The following is a 16,129-nucleotide window of genomic DNA, read 5'->3' on the forward strand; positions in this document are numbered from 1 at the left end:
CTAAATGCATCAACTTCCCAAAAACAGTACGTAGTAATGTACCGAGAAGCATATTCTTTACCGCTTAGGGAAAAGGATTTTCTCGGTAAAGGACGCCTTGCGTTCTACCGCGGAATGCGCTCGCTCCCACTGTGCAGCGGTGGCAGTGGTCGTCTGTTATCCTCTTTCTCGTGGTGCAGCAAGCTTTATCAGCCAACATCTTTGATGTTTTGCTTTTCATTATTCGTGTTGTTTCCTATGTTGCTATCCGTGGTTGTTGAAACAGCGAACGACAGCGTAAAGAGCTGTCATTGGCAGCGACCTTCGCTGGATAGGGGTCATGGGTTCTAGCTACCGCTCGCTTCTTCTTTTGAAGAAGAAACTACTGCTTCAGAAAAAGAAAGAGCAAGAAAGAAAGAAGCGAAAGTTCTGGATACATCCCCTGTGGTTGACGAGGAAATCTGAAGGAGAGTTCCACACTGCGGTAAGCAAGTTCAGAGCGTTCCAGACCTGTTCCAGTTATAGTTCACAAGCAGTCGTATACTATTGTATGGAAATAAGTTGGACGGGTGATAGTTTTTTGGTAACATTTTATATTATTGGTCTTTCAGATGCAGCTGATGAGGGGTGACACTCCTCTTTTCTTCAAGTACTACCGAATGCCACCAAGTAGGTTTGACGAGCTGCATCATATTGTGCGCAGGGACCTCACATAGGCATACCTCTGTCGCGAGCCAATATCTTCACAGCAGAGACTTGCCATCACTCTCAGGTACAAGCATATCTTATGTTATTCACACATGAACACAAGACTTACTTTTGCATACAAGTATCTTTCTTCGGGAAACGCCATCAAAGAAGTCGCACTGTCGTTCAGGGTGTCACCCGAAACGTGCAGGCGTATAATCCACCACACATGTGGGGTTCTTTGGAAACACTTGAAGCCACTGTACCTGCCAGTGAGTACAATTCACGTTCTTGGGGAGGGAGGGGGTAGATTAGGAAGAGTATTTGTGAAGTTCTACCGTTGAATCCTGGAGTGAGAAAAGCCCATTAACAAATCTTACTGTTGTCCTTCTGAATATAATTTAAATGGTTTGAGGCATCTGGTTTTAATAAGTAGTAGTTGTGCAGGGTTGCCACTCAATCAGTTGTCCATCTGAGGAAAACGTGTAACTTATTTTCAGATACCATCAAAGCAGCAATGGCTGGACATTGCTCAAAGGTTTCATGCACGGTGGAACTTCCCGAATTGTCTAGGTGCTGTGGATGGCGGGCAAGCACGTTCAAATCCAGGCCCTACCAAAAAGCGGCAGCAACTACTTCAACTACAAGGTAAAACATGTGCTAAGTCCTTGAGCCTCACCATCTGCAAAACATTATATTTCTAAAATGATGGGGTTTCATACTTTGATGGGCATTAGCTAAGCATTTAATATTAACACGTGATTGTTATATTCCCCTGTAAATTTGCAGAAAACGTTCTCCATCGTTTTGATGGCGGTGGTTGATGCCAACTACAAAATTTCTATGGTTGACGTTGGCGCGTCAGGAAGGCACAGTGACGGAGGCATCTTCAAGGCTTGCGAGTTTGGACGGCAACTGGTGAATGGGACGCTAGACATTCCGGGTCTTGCTAAGCCCCCCATGAGCAACAGAGTCGCACCGCATGTATTTGTGGGCGATGAAGCATTTCAGCTTCGCCCGGACTTCATGTGCCCCTTTCCTGGCAAGTCCCTGGGGCCAAGCCAGGCAGTCTTTAACTACAGGCTAAGCAGGGCCAGGCATGAAACTACTAATGATGCCTTACAGTACAACAACAGTTGAAGGGGGCTTTCATAGCGATATAGTCAATAGTAATAACAGTGCTGTGCTTGTACAGAAAAGTAGTGTATCCATGAAGGTATTGTTGCATAGTACTCAGTTTATCCAGCGCTGGTATCTCTACCTTGACCCATCCCAGTAACAGTCCTTGCAGCACTGGAATTATTATTCATCATGAGTATTTTTTCATGAGTATTCAGATCATACATCAGAGTGTCTACCAATCTAGAAAACCTGAAATCACCAGGAAATTATGGTGAAACTAGAAATGCCAGGGGATTGTCATGGCATTTGCAAAAAATGCTGCTGAAGGCAAGGGAATTCACAATAAAGTGCTGTGACAACGCCCAGTGAATCCGGTGAGCCGCTTGACTGTCATGCTACAGCAATGTTGCTGTGGGTAGCCGTTCACCGGTGAGACAAACTCAGAGGCACCAAATGAGGGCAGCCTCACAACTACCCAATAAATGATCTGTTTTATGGGGACTTGTTACAAAAATTAGTAGCAGACTCTAACTTGCCTTTTGTTTAGGTCAGGAAATTAGCTTGAAATAGTCAGTAAAAAAGTCTGAGAAAGTGCTAGACACCCTGCATACATTTTATGTGTTCAGAACAGAGTTCAGCACATCCATATATATTTCAGGCGCATCGTTGAAAATGCATTTGGGATGCTTGCTGCCAGGTGGAGGATCGATCCTTCTTTGCCGTATGAACTTGCTACCACGAAATGCAGAAGTTGTCCTCTCGTGCTGTGTGCTCCATAACTTTCTCTGTGCTGCACAAGACATTGCCTACATTCCACCAGGCTATACAGACTATGATGACAATCACGGAAACATTTTACCAGGCACATGGAGAACCGAAACCCAAACCAGTGACCTCCTCAACCTGGAAACAACATCAAGTAGAAACGTCAGCAGAAATGCCTCAGACACAAGGAATGTTTTTGTGGAACATTTTATGAATGAAGGTGTTGTGCACTGGCAGTGGGCCCATGCAAGTGTTCAGCCACAAATGCGCTATTAACAAACATTTCATTGTGTGCCCCCCACTTTGTATCGTTTGAGTACTTGCAGCATCTCAATCTCAATGTCTGGCCATGTATATTTTGGGCAGTCTCGCATTCTGTGTGCGATACGTTGCCCAAACATAAAGGGCTCATCACCTATTTTTAGGAGATCGTCCACCTTCTCAATTTCGGCATCTAATGGGCTCTTCCTCTCTGTGCCTCGCTGCCTTTGAACGGATTGTGTCATGGGATGTCGTGATGTTGCAGTGGCACACGCAGTGGTGTCTTGACTTGGTTGGTGGGTTATTTGGGAGATTCCTGTGCACTGTGGTGTCACTGATTCGTCCATACACGTCTGTCTACCTTGTGTGTCTATAGGGGTGAAGAATCAGTGGTGAAACAGGAACTGTAGTACGCAATTTAATTGGCAGTATGTTACAAATACATATTTAACTGGTTTTGGCTGAATGTAACGATTGCGTGCAGGTAATCATTGTTATAGCTGTAATTAATGCATTTCCTTAATGTACTATAACTGCAGAGTGGTCTTCATAGCAGTGTCTCATGTACTCTGATATCAGTGCACGTTCAAGTAACTGTTGCCAATCAGTGTGAATAATGTACATCATGTGTGTGTGTAGCTTAATGTTAATGGTGTGAAGGGTACTACTAAATTAATTTTAAGATGCACAGTCTTGCAAGTCACTGGCTTTTATGTTTTTTGGTTGCAGTGAAATAGTTTACCTTCCTGCTCATCATAGGCAGTCATGAGGAGTGACTCTACACACACTCCTTCAGAGCTGGGAGCCTGGACTGTCGTCATGTTGCTTGTCGTGCTGATCGGAAACAACACAAGCGTGGTGTAATCAAGCTATTTCCGTGCACAGCACACGTGCCTTTGAATGTGATACTATTAGACCACTGTACAACATGGTCATAGCTAATAAAGTGGTGCTCTGTTTGTGTTGGTGTGGAAAGAGCAACCTCATACTTTTGCATGGTGATGTACATTTGCGCACTAAAGAAATAATACACATGACTGCAGACTCTCAACAAAAATCATGTTTATATACACATACAGAGAAGAGCAGTGCCCAGGGCTGCACTACAACAACAAAGCAAGGTAAAGGAATCATATCCTGGTAGTGTAATGTCAGATTGTGGGAGTCTGCCAATGTAGGTGTCAGACATAGAAGATTGACATCTGCTGAGAGAAAATCTATTGACGACATTTAATGTACCAACAACATCACATCCAGGTTTTGCTGTACAACACATGATAAAGTGCAACGAAGACAGGTCAACACTGAGGAATGCGCCCATTCATTCGCCTCATTATTTTAAGCTTTGTTGCTATGTCATACAATTAAGTACTAAGTAATAATTGCCTGAACCAGACATAGGACAAACGTTTAGTCAAGAATGCCTACTGAAAACTGTACTTACTTGCCCACATCTGCTTGGTCCCTTAAAGACATCAGGGACCAAAAATACGTCCATCGAACCTCCTTCGTGGTACCCGCTCCCGACCCACTGGGTACACCAGCCTTCCAACTTTTATATTTCTTAAGGCAGGTGTCGCGCAGGCTCTTCCATCGTGCCTGCACGGTCGATCCTACGAATGAAACGAAAATAATGTCCACTGAAGTCAAAGTGTTCCTCAGTGAGGTTATCCATGTCAACAGAATTCCACCTTAAAAGTCCATTAGCTTACCGTTTGGGTCTCCCGCGACTTCGGAGAGAACTTCCTCCCACACAATGTGCATTGCTGCAGTCCCACAAAATTGGCCTGATTTCAACAGCAGTAATCAGTCTGTCGTTGTACTCTAGCCTTACAACCCGAGGCATCGAACTACCCGCCCGCGATTCCATTTAGCAAAACGTTGGCAAACACTTGAACATAGCAGACGACATAGCAGACGACAAAACAGCGAGACGTAGGTGGTGCAAAATCGTTGCGAAAGTGCGCTTTGATTGACCCCCTCACATTCTGCAGCAGCCGACGCTTCCGGAATTCGCCGACGCTGGGCGAAAATATCTGGCATGGGCAGATCGGCGGCGGATGCTCACATTCTTGACGCCGCGTTTAAGGCGTCCGACGTGGAGCGAAGTTCGCTGCTTGTTCGCTGTACATTCGCTCCATGGAGGTTGCCCTTTATGCGACGTTGTGTGATCACCCTCAACTTATATTTCTAATGGTGCTCTGGTGGTCACTAGTGCTCTGCGTACGAGGTGTGTTGTGTGAAAGATATGCTGGCTATGTTTGTGCAGAATGTTCTGCCCTAGTAGCACAAAACGTTTTATAAACGTCCAGGAAAGGTCTAGTCACAACCATATTTTCATCTAGGAGACGTCTTCAATCTGATCTACATAACGTTTTCTACCCCCGGATAAGTTGACGCTTTCCCGAGTCTTGAAGACGTGTTTGTGGCCGTCTTGAAGACGTTCAAAAAATGTTTAGAACACTAATTTGAATGTGAGAAAATTCATCCCTGTTGATATCCACCGGGTACAGTTTTCCGGAGATCTGCCTCTTTTTTTTTATTTTTCAACCTCAGCTACCGTCACCACACGTTCCATTTTCTGTTTCTCCAAGCAGAACTGCATGCAACACTGCCACGTGTCGTTTCAGCGAAAATCGAAGATGCGGTTCACAAGGGTGGACCGCGTTAGCAAAGGTGCTCCTACCGTAAGAACAGCAGGCTTCCTCCACGGCGTTACACGTGGGGGAACCAGAGCGTAGAGGTGGTCTAGTCCCTTGCAAAGGGAAAACAGATACATTGCTCGTCTTAGAAACTCCCGTAAACTCGATAGCCGTGCTCGCCTTTGAGTCACAATGGAGGGTGAGGTGTCTAAGTTTATTTCAGTTACGCACAGAAACAACACTGAAGTGGGAAATTTCTGGGAGTATTAACTCACCGTCAACTCAACGCCTGTGTTTCCTACTGATTTTGGTTTGAGACAGTCAGTAGGTCCACCGAAAGTAAACTTATTCAGTGTACACAAATCGTCCTCGTCTAAGATACGTCTTGAACACAGTTGGCGAAGACGTATTATAGATGGAAAGTTGGCACGTCTAGCAAACATGAACGGAAGATATTTACAGGATGTCTTCCTTAATGATACCTCTTCAACAGAGATGTCGAAGACGTATTATAAACGGAAACTCGGTACTTCTTGCAAACGTGAACGGAAGACGTTTACGGGAGGTCTTCCTTTAGGATATCTCTTCAACAGAGATGCCGAAGACGTATTATAAACGTTAAATCGGCGCGTCTTATAAACGTACTATAAATTACGGCTTCTAGACGTCGCGTTGACGTCCTGATCGTCTTCTATCCTAATTTGACCAAATAAAGACGTTTCTGCGACGTTTTGTGCTACTAGGGTGGGAGAGCAATCTGAAATTGTGTTTCTTCATACTCAGCTTGGGTTGAGTCTTCTTTTTAAGATTGAGCACGTGCGAGAAACAATCTTGAGCTTCACCACGTAGCACCACTATGCTTTTGTCATTCTGCTTGATTTAGTTAATTTCTTATGTTGAAGTGCAACGCATGCTGTCTAAAACAAAAACGAGCCCAAGCTTCACTGCTCTATAGGGTTTGTTGATTCAAATTGTTTTTCTCTACACAGCATCAGCCATCGATGTTTTCTCGATCACGTGCTTCTTCCTGCTCAGCTTTCTTTATTTCGAACGCGTGCTGGCTTGCCTACTTAGCATTACGATGAATTGTTTGCCCTCTGTTTAACAATGTTTTTTTGTTGCGGGTGCGTATCTGTGAAAAAGTTCGTTCCTAAGAATGAACGCGCTCCTTCGCACTTCGTTTGCCATTCTGCTTGATTGAAATCAATTTTTATGTTGAACGGCAAAGCACACAAAAAATGATCCTAAGCTTGTTCCCAGGGGTGGACTTCACCTAACGAACGCATGCAACCAGGTGAAGCCGACTTAACTCGTGTAGGTAGATAGAGTGTACTTTGAGATGCGTACATCGTACCCCGGACACTTTTTCTTTCTGTGCTAGCAACTGTGGCTATGAGTAGTGTGAACAGCAGGAGGTGGTGGCATGTTTATGTAAGCTGTTTTGTGTTGTTCAGCCTTCCAACGCTAGCTTTTAGAAGTATGAACCAGTTGGATAGAAATGAGTCACCAATGGACCTTCTTTTTCACACTCGCGTCGCCACTGTCCATCTCCGGCCTCAGCCTTCTTTACAAAGAGGGCGCAAGTATACAGCCATCTATTGTATGGGTAGGGAATCTTCTTTGGCGCCATCAGAGCATACGCAGAAACGTGAAAAAGTTTCATTGTCAACCAGTGAGCAGCCTGAATGTGGCATGGGCCAATAGCAGTTGGAGACTACCGAGGGAGCTGAGTGAGCAATGAGCGCAAGAGATGACTGGACCAATGATCTCTCTGATGCACGTGAAAACAACCACAGCCGGACCAGGAGGCTGTTGTACCAAATAAAGTTTCAAATCAACAATTGTCGTGTCTCGTCTGAAGTGGCTGCCTGGTGCTGGACTAACTCAGCAGCAATGACAGCCAATCAGTAGGCTTAGCGTGGACCAATCAGGGCCAGCTATCGGTAGGCTTAGAATGGATCAATCCATATGAAGTAGGCAGAGCTTGTAAAGAGTTGCGCCGCAATTGCCATTGGATTACGAGTGGGATTATATGCTATACACTATGGGGAACCCATTTCCGCAAAGGAAACGTTAGGTTGCCTTTTGAAATTTCGGAGCTCAATTCGAGTAGCGTGGTTGACCAATCATCATGAAGTAGGCAGACCTAGTAAAGAATTGTGCCATCTGATGTCAGTAGGCTTAGAACGGGCCAGTGACGGCCAATTAGTAGGCTTAGATAGGGGACGGCCAATCAGGGTGCTTAGAACGTCTGGAAAATGTGGAGAGTGATCAGTAGGCTTAGCGTGGACTGGCTTTGATGTCTGGATCAGTAGGCTTAGAATCAGCATGAAGTGGGTGGAGCCAGTACAGCGTTGCGCCACAAGGTAAGTTTGGACATCTGAGATAAAGCCGCAGTGGAGCTGCTGCTGAACGGGCGGGCGCTAGTGAAGGTCCGGCTAATCAGCGGGCTGCCCGGCGATCAGCGGGCCAGCGAGGACCAATCGGTGGGCTTAGAATAGAGATATCCAATCAGGGGGATCAGGGGCTTAGAAGTCTGGAAAATGTGGAGAAAAGGAGCAATAGGGATGTGTAGGCTTAGAATGGACCAATCAGCAGAGCTGGCTAATTAGCACAGAGGCTTAGTGATCGGCGTGCACCAATCACCGTAAAGTGGGTGAAGCTAAGCAATTAGCATAAAGGGGCAGAGCTATGGTGAACCAATCAAAGATCAGTAGCCTTAGCACGAACCAATCAGCGGGGCCGGAGTTGACTAATTTGCATAAAGGCTCAGCGATCAGCATGCACCAATCAGCGTGAGGTGAGCGGAACCAAGTAATTAGTATAAAGGGGCAGAGTCAATCAACTAATGGTCAGTAGGCTTAGCATGGGTCTGTTCGAAATATTGGCGGCTTCTGTCCTGAGGCAACTCCCTTCCTAATTAGCATAAAGGAGTGGAGCTACGGTCAACCAATCAACGATCGGTAGGCTTAGCGTGGGCCAATCAACGTGAAGTGGGCGGAGCTAATGGCGAGCAATGGCTTTGGAATTCCTTTGTGTTGGATTAGAACTGGATTGCGTTTGCTTAGAACTGGATTAGAATTGGATCAGAATAGGATTCCTAGAACTCGATTAGAAAAAGGATGTCGTAGTACGTAACAGCGCTATACTACTAGCATCACTGCTTCGGTAATGGCCCACTTTCACATTCTATGAACCGTGAAATCATTGAACTTACACCAGTGCTAATGTCCGCGTATCCTGGGAGGTACTGCACATCCATGATTCTGGTTGTTTCTTGTGTAGTGGTTGACACGGATTCCTGCATGTTTGTTTATAATTTACACTTCAACGGAGATGGTGTTTTGAAAGCGGCGCTGACTACTCAATCACGCAGCAGATTCTATTCATATACCTGCCAGGCAGTGATGGGCAAAGTACCTCAAAATTGTACTTCAAGTAAAGTACCAAGTACCATGCATAATTTGTACTTCAAGTAAAGTACAAAGTACTAAGCAAAGTACTTGGAGTACCCAACAAGTACTCAGTGAATTCAATGCATACTGATCCGCATTTCACAAATCTGTCGTAAGGAATACTATCCTCGTAACGAATGGCCATCGGGAGTCGGTCGTGCTTTCTCCTTTTTGCTTTTCCCACAATAAAAACCTTCTAATTATAATTATTTGCATTATAGTTTTAATATTTGGTCTACTTCTACTATAGCTTCTGGCATGGGGTGTGGCCTATGTGATATAATTGTAACATCACGTATCACAGGCTGCCATATCCGAATCCTTGCTGCGAGCTAAACCAATTTGAATTTTTTTGTGTCTTAAATCACATTAAGTGTTCCGTCAACAGGGGGTCTACCAAATTTCATTGTTCACATTCCCTGACTTTTCCCTGGCCATTTGGAGCTAAGTTCGGAAGTTCCCTGACCATTAAAGGTGCCACATAATCTGATGCCTCTTTTATATCTCAAAAGAATAGCAGTTGTACAAGGTAAAACGCAATTTTGGATCAGGTAAACAAGGAAAACACAGTGACTGATCTTTACTCCTAAAGGGAATTTTTTTTTTTGTTCTCTAACAGAGAGCCCCTTGTGTCTCATTTACGAACTTGTGCTTCCATTTTTCGGTAACGTGCACTCGCAGCATATCACTGTGTCATACCTACTTGCAATTTTCCCCGACAATTCCAGGTTTTCCCTGATGGTAGACACCCTGATCAATCAAGTTGTTGCCGCTCTAAAAAGATGTAGGTTCTGTCGTGTGCACAACAAGAAGACGAACACTGGACACTTATTGTTTTATTGCACTTCATGACTAAATGACTTGATGGCTAAAACACGTATTAACTTACTGACATGGCTTTTGGCTGACTATAGACTCAAAAGTGTTCCTCTTTTGAAAGCAAATAATGATGAGCATATATGTTATGTTATATTAGAAAACAGTCTTGTCAAGAAGATATGTTTCACTTCGGCGTTTGGCTCAAAAAGTCCATGTTTGCCCTTTGAAGCAACAACATTTCGAAGGTCTCGTCCTTCAGCCGGTTACGACGCGGTGTCTGCACCAGTGCTGCCTTTGAAAATAGGCGTTCAACTGGAGCCGACGAAGGAAGAACGCAGTTTAATTTCTGAAACAGTCTTTTGATATCAGGGAAGACATTTAACTGTGTCAGGTCTGCAGGTGGCTCTTGCAGGTACTGCACACACGCCAGCGACACGTAGCTACCTTGAGGGGAAGACGAAACTGCTGATGCATCCATTTCGAAATCAAAAAACACCTTCTCACGTTCTTCTGTGCCAGAAGACGTGGCTTCCGAACTATTCGCATAGGCTGTTCCACTGTCGGTTGCGGCCGCATCTTTAACTGCACTGACAAATACATTTGTGGCCCATTCCCTTTTTTCCTGAGGCAGCCAGAAGAGTTTGAACTTGGGATGACAGATTGCAGCACACAAAAAGACACTGCTTTGGTGGTCAACATTGATTAAGCCGCTGAACCTCTTTTGCAACCCGTCAACGATAGCGTTAGCGATGTTCTTGCAGTGTTTCAATGATGGCGTCAGTGCTGTAGTTGTTTTGTAGACTTGCCGTACAGCTGGCATGAGATGCGCCAAGTAGCAGTCCTTCTCTCCCTGCAACAGGTCTATCGCAGCTGCTAGCGGACCAAATACTTTCGAGAACTCCTCAAGAAATTCCATTTCAAGCATTGTTAGCTTTGGAATTTTTAGGCGGCTCATTATCTCAGGAAGTTGAGAACGAACTCTTGGATCTAACATCCTCCTAACCGCATCGAATGCTGAATTCCATCTTGTGTCAACAGGTGGCTTCAGTGAGAGGTTCACCAGCTCCTCTATGTTGTCCGCTGCAAGGGTGCTGTGGTTAAACATTGACCAAAGCTTGGAACATTTAGCCATTGCGGAACGATAGAGCTTTCTGCATGCAGTCTTGTCACCATCAAGAAATCTTCCGACGTCCGCAGTTGCTACGAGGTTGAGCGTGTGCACAGCACAACGCATGTGCTGTGGGAGCACCACTATGTCTTCCTCACTAGGAGAAGAAAGTACTGCATCTGTGTCACTGAAAGTGATATCTTCTTCTCCCTCACTGTCCTCACTGTCCTGAACGTGCTCTTTTTCATACGCGTACTCACGAAAACACTTCACAAAGTTTGACGCATTATCGTGTAAGTTATTTTCTTGTAGTGGTGTTCACCAATGAGCTCTTGGTTCACCTGGGCTAGCATATCAGCTATTCTGTCATACGTGTGGGATCCTCTGATGCGTCGACATGCAATGGCACATGAAATCCATTCGAGGCTGTTTGTCAACCAATGTACCGTGATACCTAGAAAGCTCTTGTGATTCGTGGACCATATATCTGCTGTGGTACAGACACTTGCAGTCTCCTCAATGCTCGCTTTTATGTTGAACATCATTCTTTCATGTTGTTGCACTATCCTTGATAAGAGCGCCTTACGACCCAAAACATTCACTGAATGGCAGAGGCCAGTCACAAGCTCCTTGAAATAATCCTGCTCTACTATGGACAATGGAAGTACTCCTTTCACAATGAATAACGTAATTAGGACATTTGCGTCCTCTTGCCGACATCTCCGTGCAACCTGAAGACAATCCTGCAGCCTAGGCTGGGTTGGCTCTGTGTGCTGTGGCTTTTCCGAAGCGTAGGTTCTGTGTGCATCAGGGTGGACCCTCTGTAAAAATTGCACATATGCATATTGTATTGCATGTATCTGTACATGAATCAGCTGGGAGTGAAATGGGCACACGACGCGAGGATTCATAAGCATACGATATCGAATGGATATAAAATATGCTGTGCATATATCAGGGATTGTCACCGGAAACAAACAATTTCTATATGAATTCCACAGGAAATAAAATAAAAACTGAAACTAGAATATTTGTTGCCATTACCACAAGAGACAGAAACAGAATTCAAAGCACAGGAACCATAAGGGAAATCTGTTTTTCGATACCAGTTATTTCTGAACAGGCAACCTCACAATTTTTTCTCTTCTTTTTTTTTTACATTTGGTAGCCAAAGAGTGTAACAGCCAATTAGGGCTAAACACATAACAAGCGTGAGTGTTTGTGACTGTGGTGCATGCCCAGACCTGCATCATAGAACGTTTCAGCTTCATGTTTATTGTTCTTTCATGCGAAGCTGGATAGATGGAAACGTGCTTTATGGCGTCATGTTCCTGCGAACAAATGGCGACTTTAAAGATATGCTATACGAACACGCTCACTGTTGTCTGGTAACCACGCAGGGACAGCGCTTTAAACTTGCGTTAAACTATTTTCCGCATTGAAGTTTTATTGTGTAAGCGTGTGTCGTATGTATGCTCATTGTATAGTGTTGTCCTCTCGCTGTGTTGTTGTACAAGTAACCAATGTCATGAATATCTAAGCTATATCACCAGACTTTTTCCTCCTTTGTTCAGATACGGTACCCGAAACAAAATTAGCTGAAAAACGAAAACGGAAACAAAATATCCATCTCAAGAACGGAAACAGAAACCAGTATACTGAAATTCGATCAGAAACGCGAACGGAGATTGTATAAGGTATATTCGGGTATCGGGAATAGACATTATTACTTTCGGTAACAATCCCTGGTATATATACGTATTAGGCAGATGGCTACCGACAAATTGCTGCAAGCGCAGTGGAGGAGAACAACAGCAGGCTATACCGAAAGTATGACGGGTGCAGCTTTTTTTAATGCCGACAAGGCCTGCATCAAATGAAATCACATTAGCTGGCCCTCGGGTAGTCCACTCTGGATCTTCAGTCATGTCAAGGAACCGCAGACGGGATTCGGAAATGTAGAAGCCTCAAGCGTCCTTACCTATAGGTGCTTCGTGAGGTTTGAAGTGGCGTCAAACTGGCTGGACAAGGGCGGTTTCGCTGGTGCACAGAGCTTACATCTCGCTGTAAACTTCGTCCCAACAGACTCCTGACTGACAAGCTCAAAAAACCTGCCATTCAGAATTTTTGGCAGTTTCGTAGACGAGTCCGTCATGGTACGAAGTACGATACGGAAGATGCGAGACATGCGTCTTAACCACTTTAACCACTTTAATTTTTAACCACTGCTTGTAGTATACGACCATCGGATCGGCTTGAGATTCGCCTTTTGGCTTTGGCTGTAACACAGTGTTGCGAGGCGTCTATGTGAGCACGATCAGCAGAGCGCGATATAACGCTATGTTTGGCTTGCAGGGGTGGCAGGCCAAATTGATTTCATCTCAATTGTAAAGGTGTCGTTTCAACAGTAAAGGATCCGCAATGGAAAAGGATGTGCTTTGAATATCATACTTCGGATTCATGTCTGTATAAAAGCACCCAAGCACTGTTTTTTTAATATTTGCAGGCTGGGTACTTGAGTACTTGATGATAAAGTACCCCCCAAAATGTACTTCAAGTCCAGTACAAAGTACACATAAAGAAATGTACTTCAAGTAAAGTACAAGTACTCAGAAATGTACTTCAAGTAGTACTTGGTACTTCAAGTACTGCCCATCACTGCTGCCAGGGATAACCGATGTGTTGCTTTAATTACAACGTGCAAAATTGAGTTGATCACAGATACGCTGTCACCAGGTCATATCTACATTTACTTCATGATAATTACCGATGGCAGAGGACAAGGAACAGGCACTCAGACACAAAGCCTCAAACACATTTAATTTACATTCTTTATCGGCTCTTGTTCACCTCGAAATCGTTTAAATTAGATTATTGATGTTACTGTTTAACGGTTTTTAAGAGTTGCTGAAGAGCTTCTTCAAAGCAAGTGTGCCTGTTCGACGAAAAACTGTACTAGTAGGGTAGGCGTTATTTAAGTTGTTGCCAGTGAGCGTTTCCATTCATTAAATAAGAGTGAGAGGTACGAAAGGCATACTTCCTAGTCTCTTACCATAACATGGTCATTACCATCATGAGTTATTACCACTATTATGTGTAACACATATCTAATTTTGTGGTCGTACTATATTACCGTTATTTCTTACGATAATGCATTTGCAATCTGTTAACAGTTTGATGATAAGTTCTGTACGATCAGTGCAGCACTCGCTGTATGCACACTAGTAGTGCTTCTCATTCTCTGTGGCTTACATGTAGCACAGGGTAAGATAATGCCTAAAAAAGTAAAGAATACAGAAAGCACAAAGAAGAAATAACCACATGAACTGAAAGCATGAAATGGAAAACCACGAAGAATGTATGAGAACTACCAGTCAAGTCGTTCGTCTGTATCCAGCAATTCACATTTAGGTACCCTCCCAGTAGTGTCCCTTACCTTAGCCAAGGTGTCAGACAAGTCGTAGAAATTTTGTCCAATGTAGTCGTACAGTTTGAAGGTGGGTGGAATAAAATGACGGACTTTGAGCATATTGTAGATGAACTCGCTTCTCTCCGTGCCTTCAGCATCTCTACGACGTTCCACGATTTTTCTATTCAGTGGCAGCTTTTTCACCTACCAGACAATAGGAATGGACGAAATCAGAGTGCGTACAAGGAGTTTTCAGTCTCATCTCTGAGCTACGGAGTATTAGCCAATTACAAGGGTCGCTTTAGGTTGACCGATACTTTCATTTCTTTAAAAACAGTGTAAAGCGTGTAGCAGTGTAAACAGTGTAGCGGCCTGGCCGGTCCAGGCAGCTAATTCCGTACAATGCAAGACTTCACACGGACGACTTCGATGCACGTTCATTTGATCACATGCTTGTGTCATTCCTGTGCATATACTTGCAAAAACAAACAAATGACGCTGCATTATGTAAATCGTTTGACCCTCTAGAACCTTCTCAAGGCCTCTTCGCGTTGCTCATGACTCCTCACTTCACTTTCACAAATCAGGCTCGCAAAGCTCGGCGAGAGGGGTAGTGATTAAAAGCATCCTCTACCTCCACAACAGCTTGTAGTGTGACGGTACTGTTAACCCATAAGAAGAAGAAAAAGAAGAGGCGTTTGCGCGCATTCGCTCGGGACTTTCGTCTCGCATTCTTGCCACGTTTCACCCCCAGTTCTAGTATGTTCTCTTTTTATTAACTCATTTGTTTTGTTAGTGCTAGAAAGGGGTAGTCAACTGGAGATTCCAAGCCCGACAGCTTCCGTTGAGTCTCACCGGGCGTGGTCGGGTCCTAAAAAGTCGGCACGTGCGGAGATCTAATCCCATAGCTTTTGCAGAAACAAAACGTCAACGGTTAAAAACCATGTGCGTCACGTACACCTAAAATGTTGGTTCCTCCCTCCCATATGCATGCTACCCGGAACTCACCCTAACTACAAGAACACAGCACAACATAAACTGACTTCACCCATCTCCTTGGCAGAAACATACACGAACATATTGACACTCGGTTGGCATATCGGTGCGTCTAAATTCAATGCCCTTCATACTCTTTTAATCTGAAATGGGACCTTCTTCCCAATTGTATAGCATTAAAGGAACACTGAGGTGTCATTTAACATGGCTCGGAACCCTGTCCCAACTCTCAAGCTGTCCCAATCACGGTTCACCACGCAAAATACTTTCTCAGTGCAGTGCACAATAAGGAGCTTGCAGAAGGCAACCACAGATGGTCAGCACATTTCTCGCGTGACGTAGGCAGATCCATGTGCCGTGTTCTTTCTTTCTTTCTTCTCAGCGCACGCGCCGCTTACACCTACTTGGGCTGTGCCGCTCTACGTCACGAGTCACGTCCCCGAGGACATAGTGTCAGAGAAAGAGGTAGACTAGACACAGGTTGCCGTGAGAGCCAGGCCAGTCGAAATAGTGCCCGAGCTGGCCGAGGCAAAGGTTTTTATTACCCGCGCGCCTAGGTTACTGGTGCGCGGGAATGGTAATGGCGATGCCGCTACAGGGCTCCCCCCCTAGTGAGGCGTCGGAAGATGTCGAGCGATACATAGCTGTGGGGCCCAGGTGACGTGTCGGCGGCGGGGGGGAGGCGATGAAGTCGAGGGTGGAGAGTGAAGTGCGGACGAAGTGGCAGGAAGAATTGGCGTCGGCCCTGTGTGGGAGTTAACGGCGCTGGAGGGCGTCGCAGGAACGTCGAGGAAGGCGGGCTTCAATCGCTGCAGGGCGACAGTCTCCTCTCGGTTCTTTACCAGGATGGTGTAATGCGTAGGAGATCTTCGCACGACAGCGTACG

At 44.9% G+C, this 16,129-nt stretch overlaps 1 protein-coding gene across 1 annotated transcript in view; it reads right to left on the reverse strand.

The window, feature by feature from the left end:
- The window catches only part of LOC135399541 (uncharacterized), a 163,152-nt gene that overhangs the window by 76,671 nt on the left and 70,352 nt on the right, over positions 1-16,129 (reverse strand). Inside the window, exons 10-11 of the mRNA XM_064631283.1 lie at positions 14,275-14,451; positions 8,674-8,757 (exon numbers count right to left, since the gene is read on the reverse strand). Of these exons, the coding sequence (XP_064487353.1) occupies positions 8,674-8,757; positions 14,275-14,451 (261 nt within the window). The remainder of the gene's footprint in view (positions 1-8,673; positions 8,758-14,274; positions 14,452-16,129) is intronic.

This window comes from Ornithodoros turicata, chromosome 7, assembly GCF_037126465.1.
Source record: "Ornithodoros turicata isolate Travis chromosome 7, ASM3712646v1, whole genome shotgun sequence".
Classification (NCBI taxonomy): Eukaryota; Metazoa; Arthropoda; class Arachnida; order Ixodida; family Argasidae; genus Ornithodoros; species Ornithodoros turicata.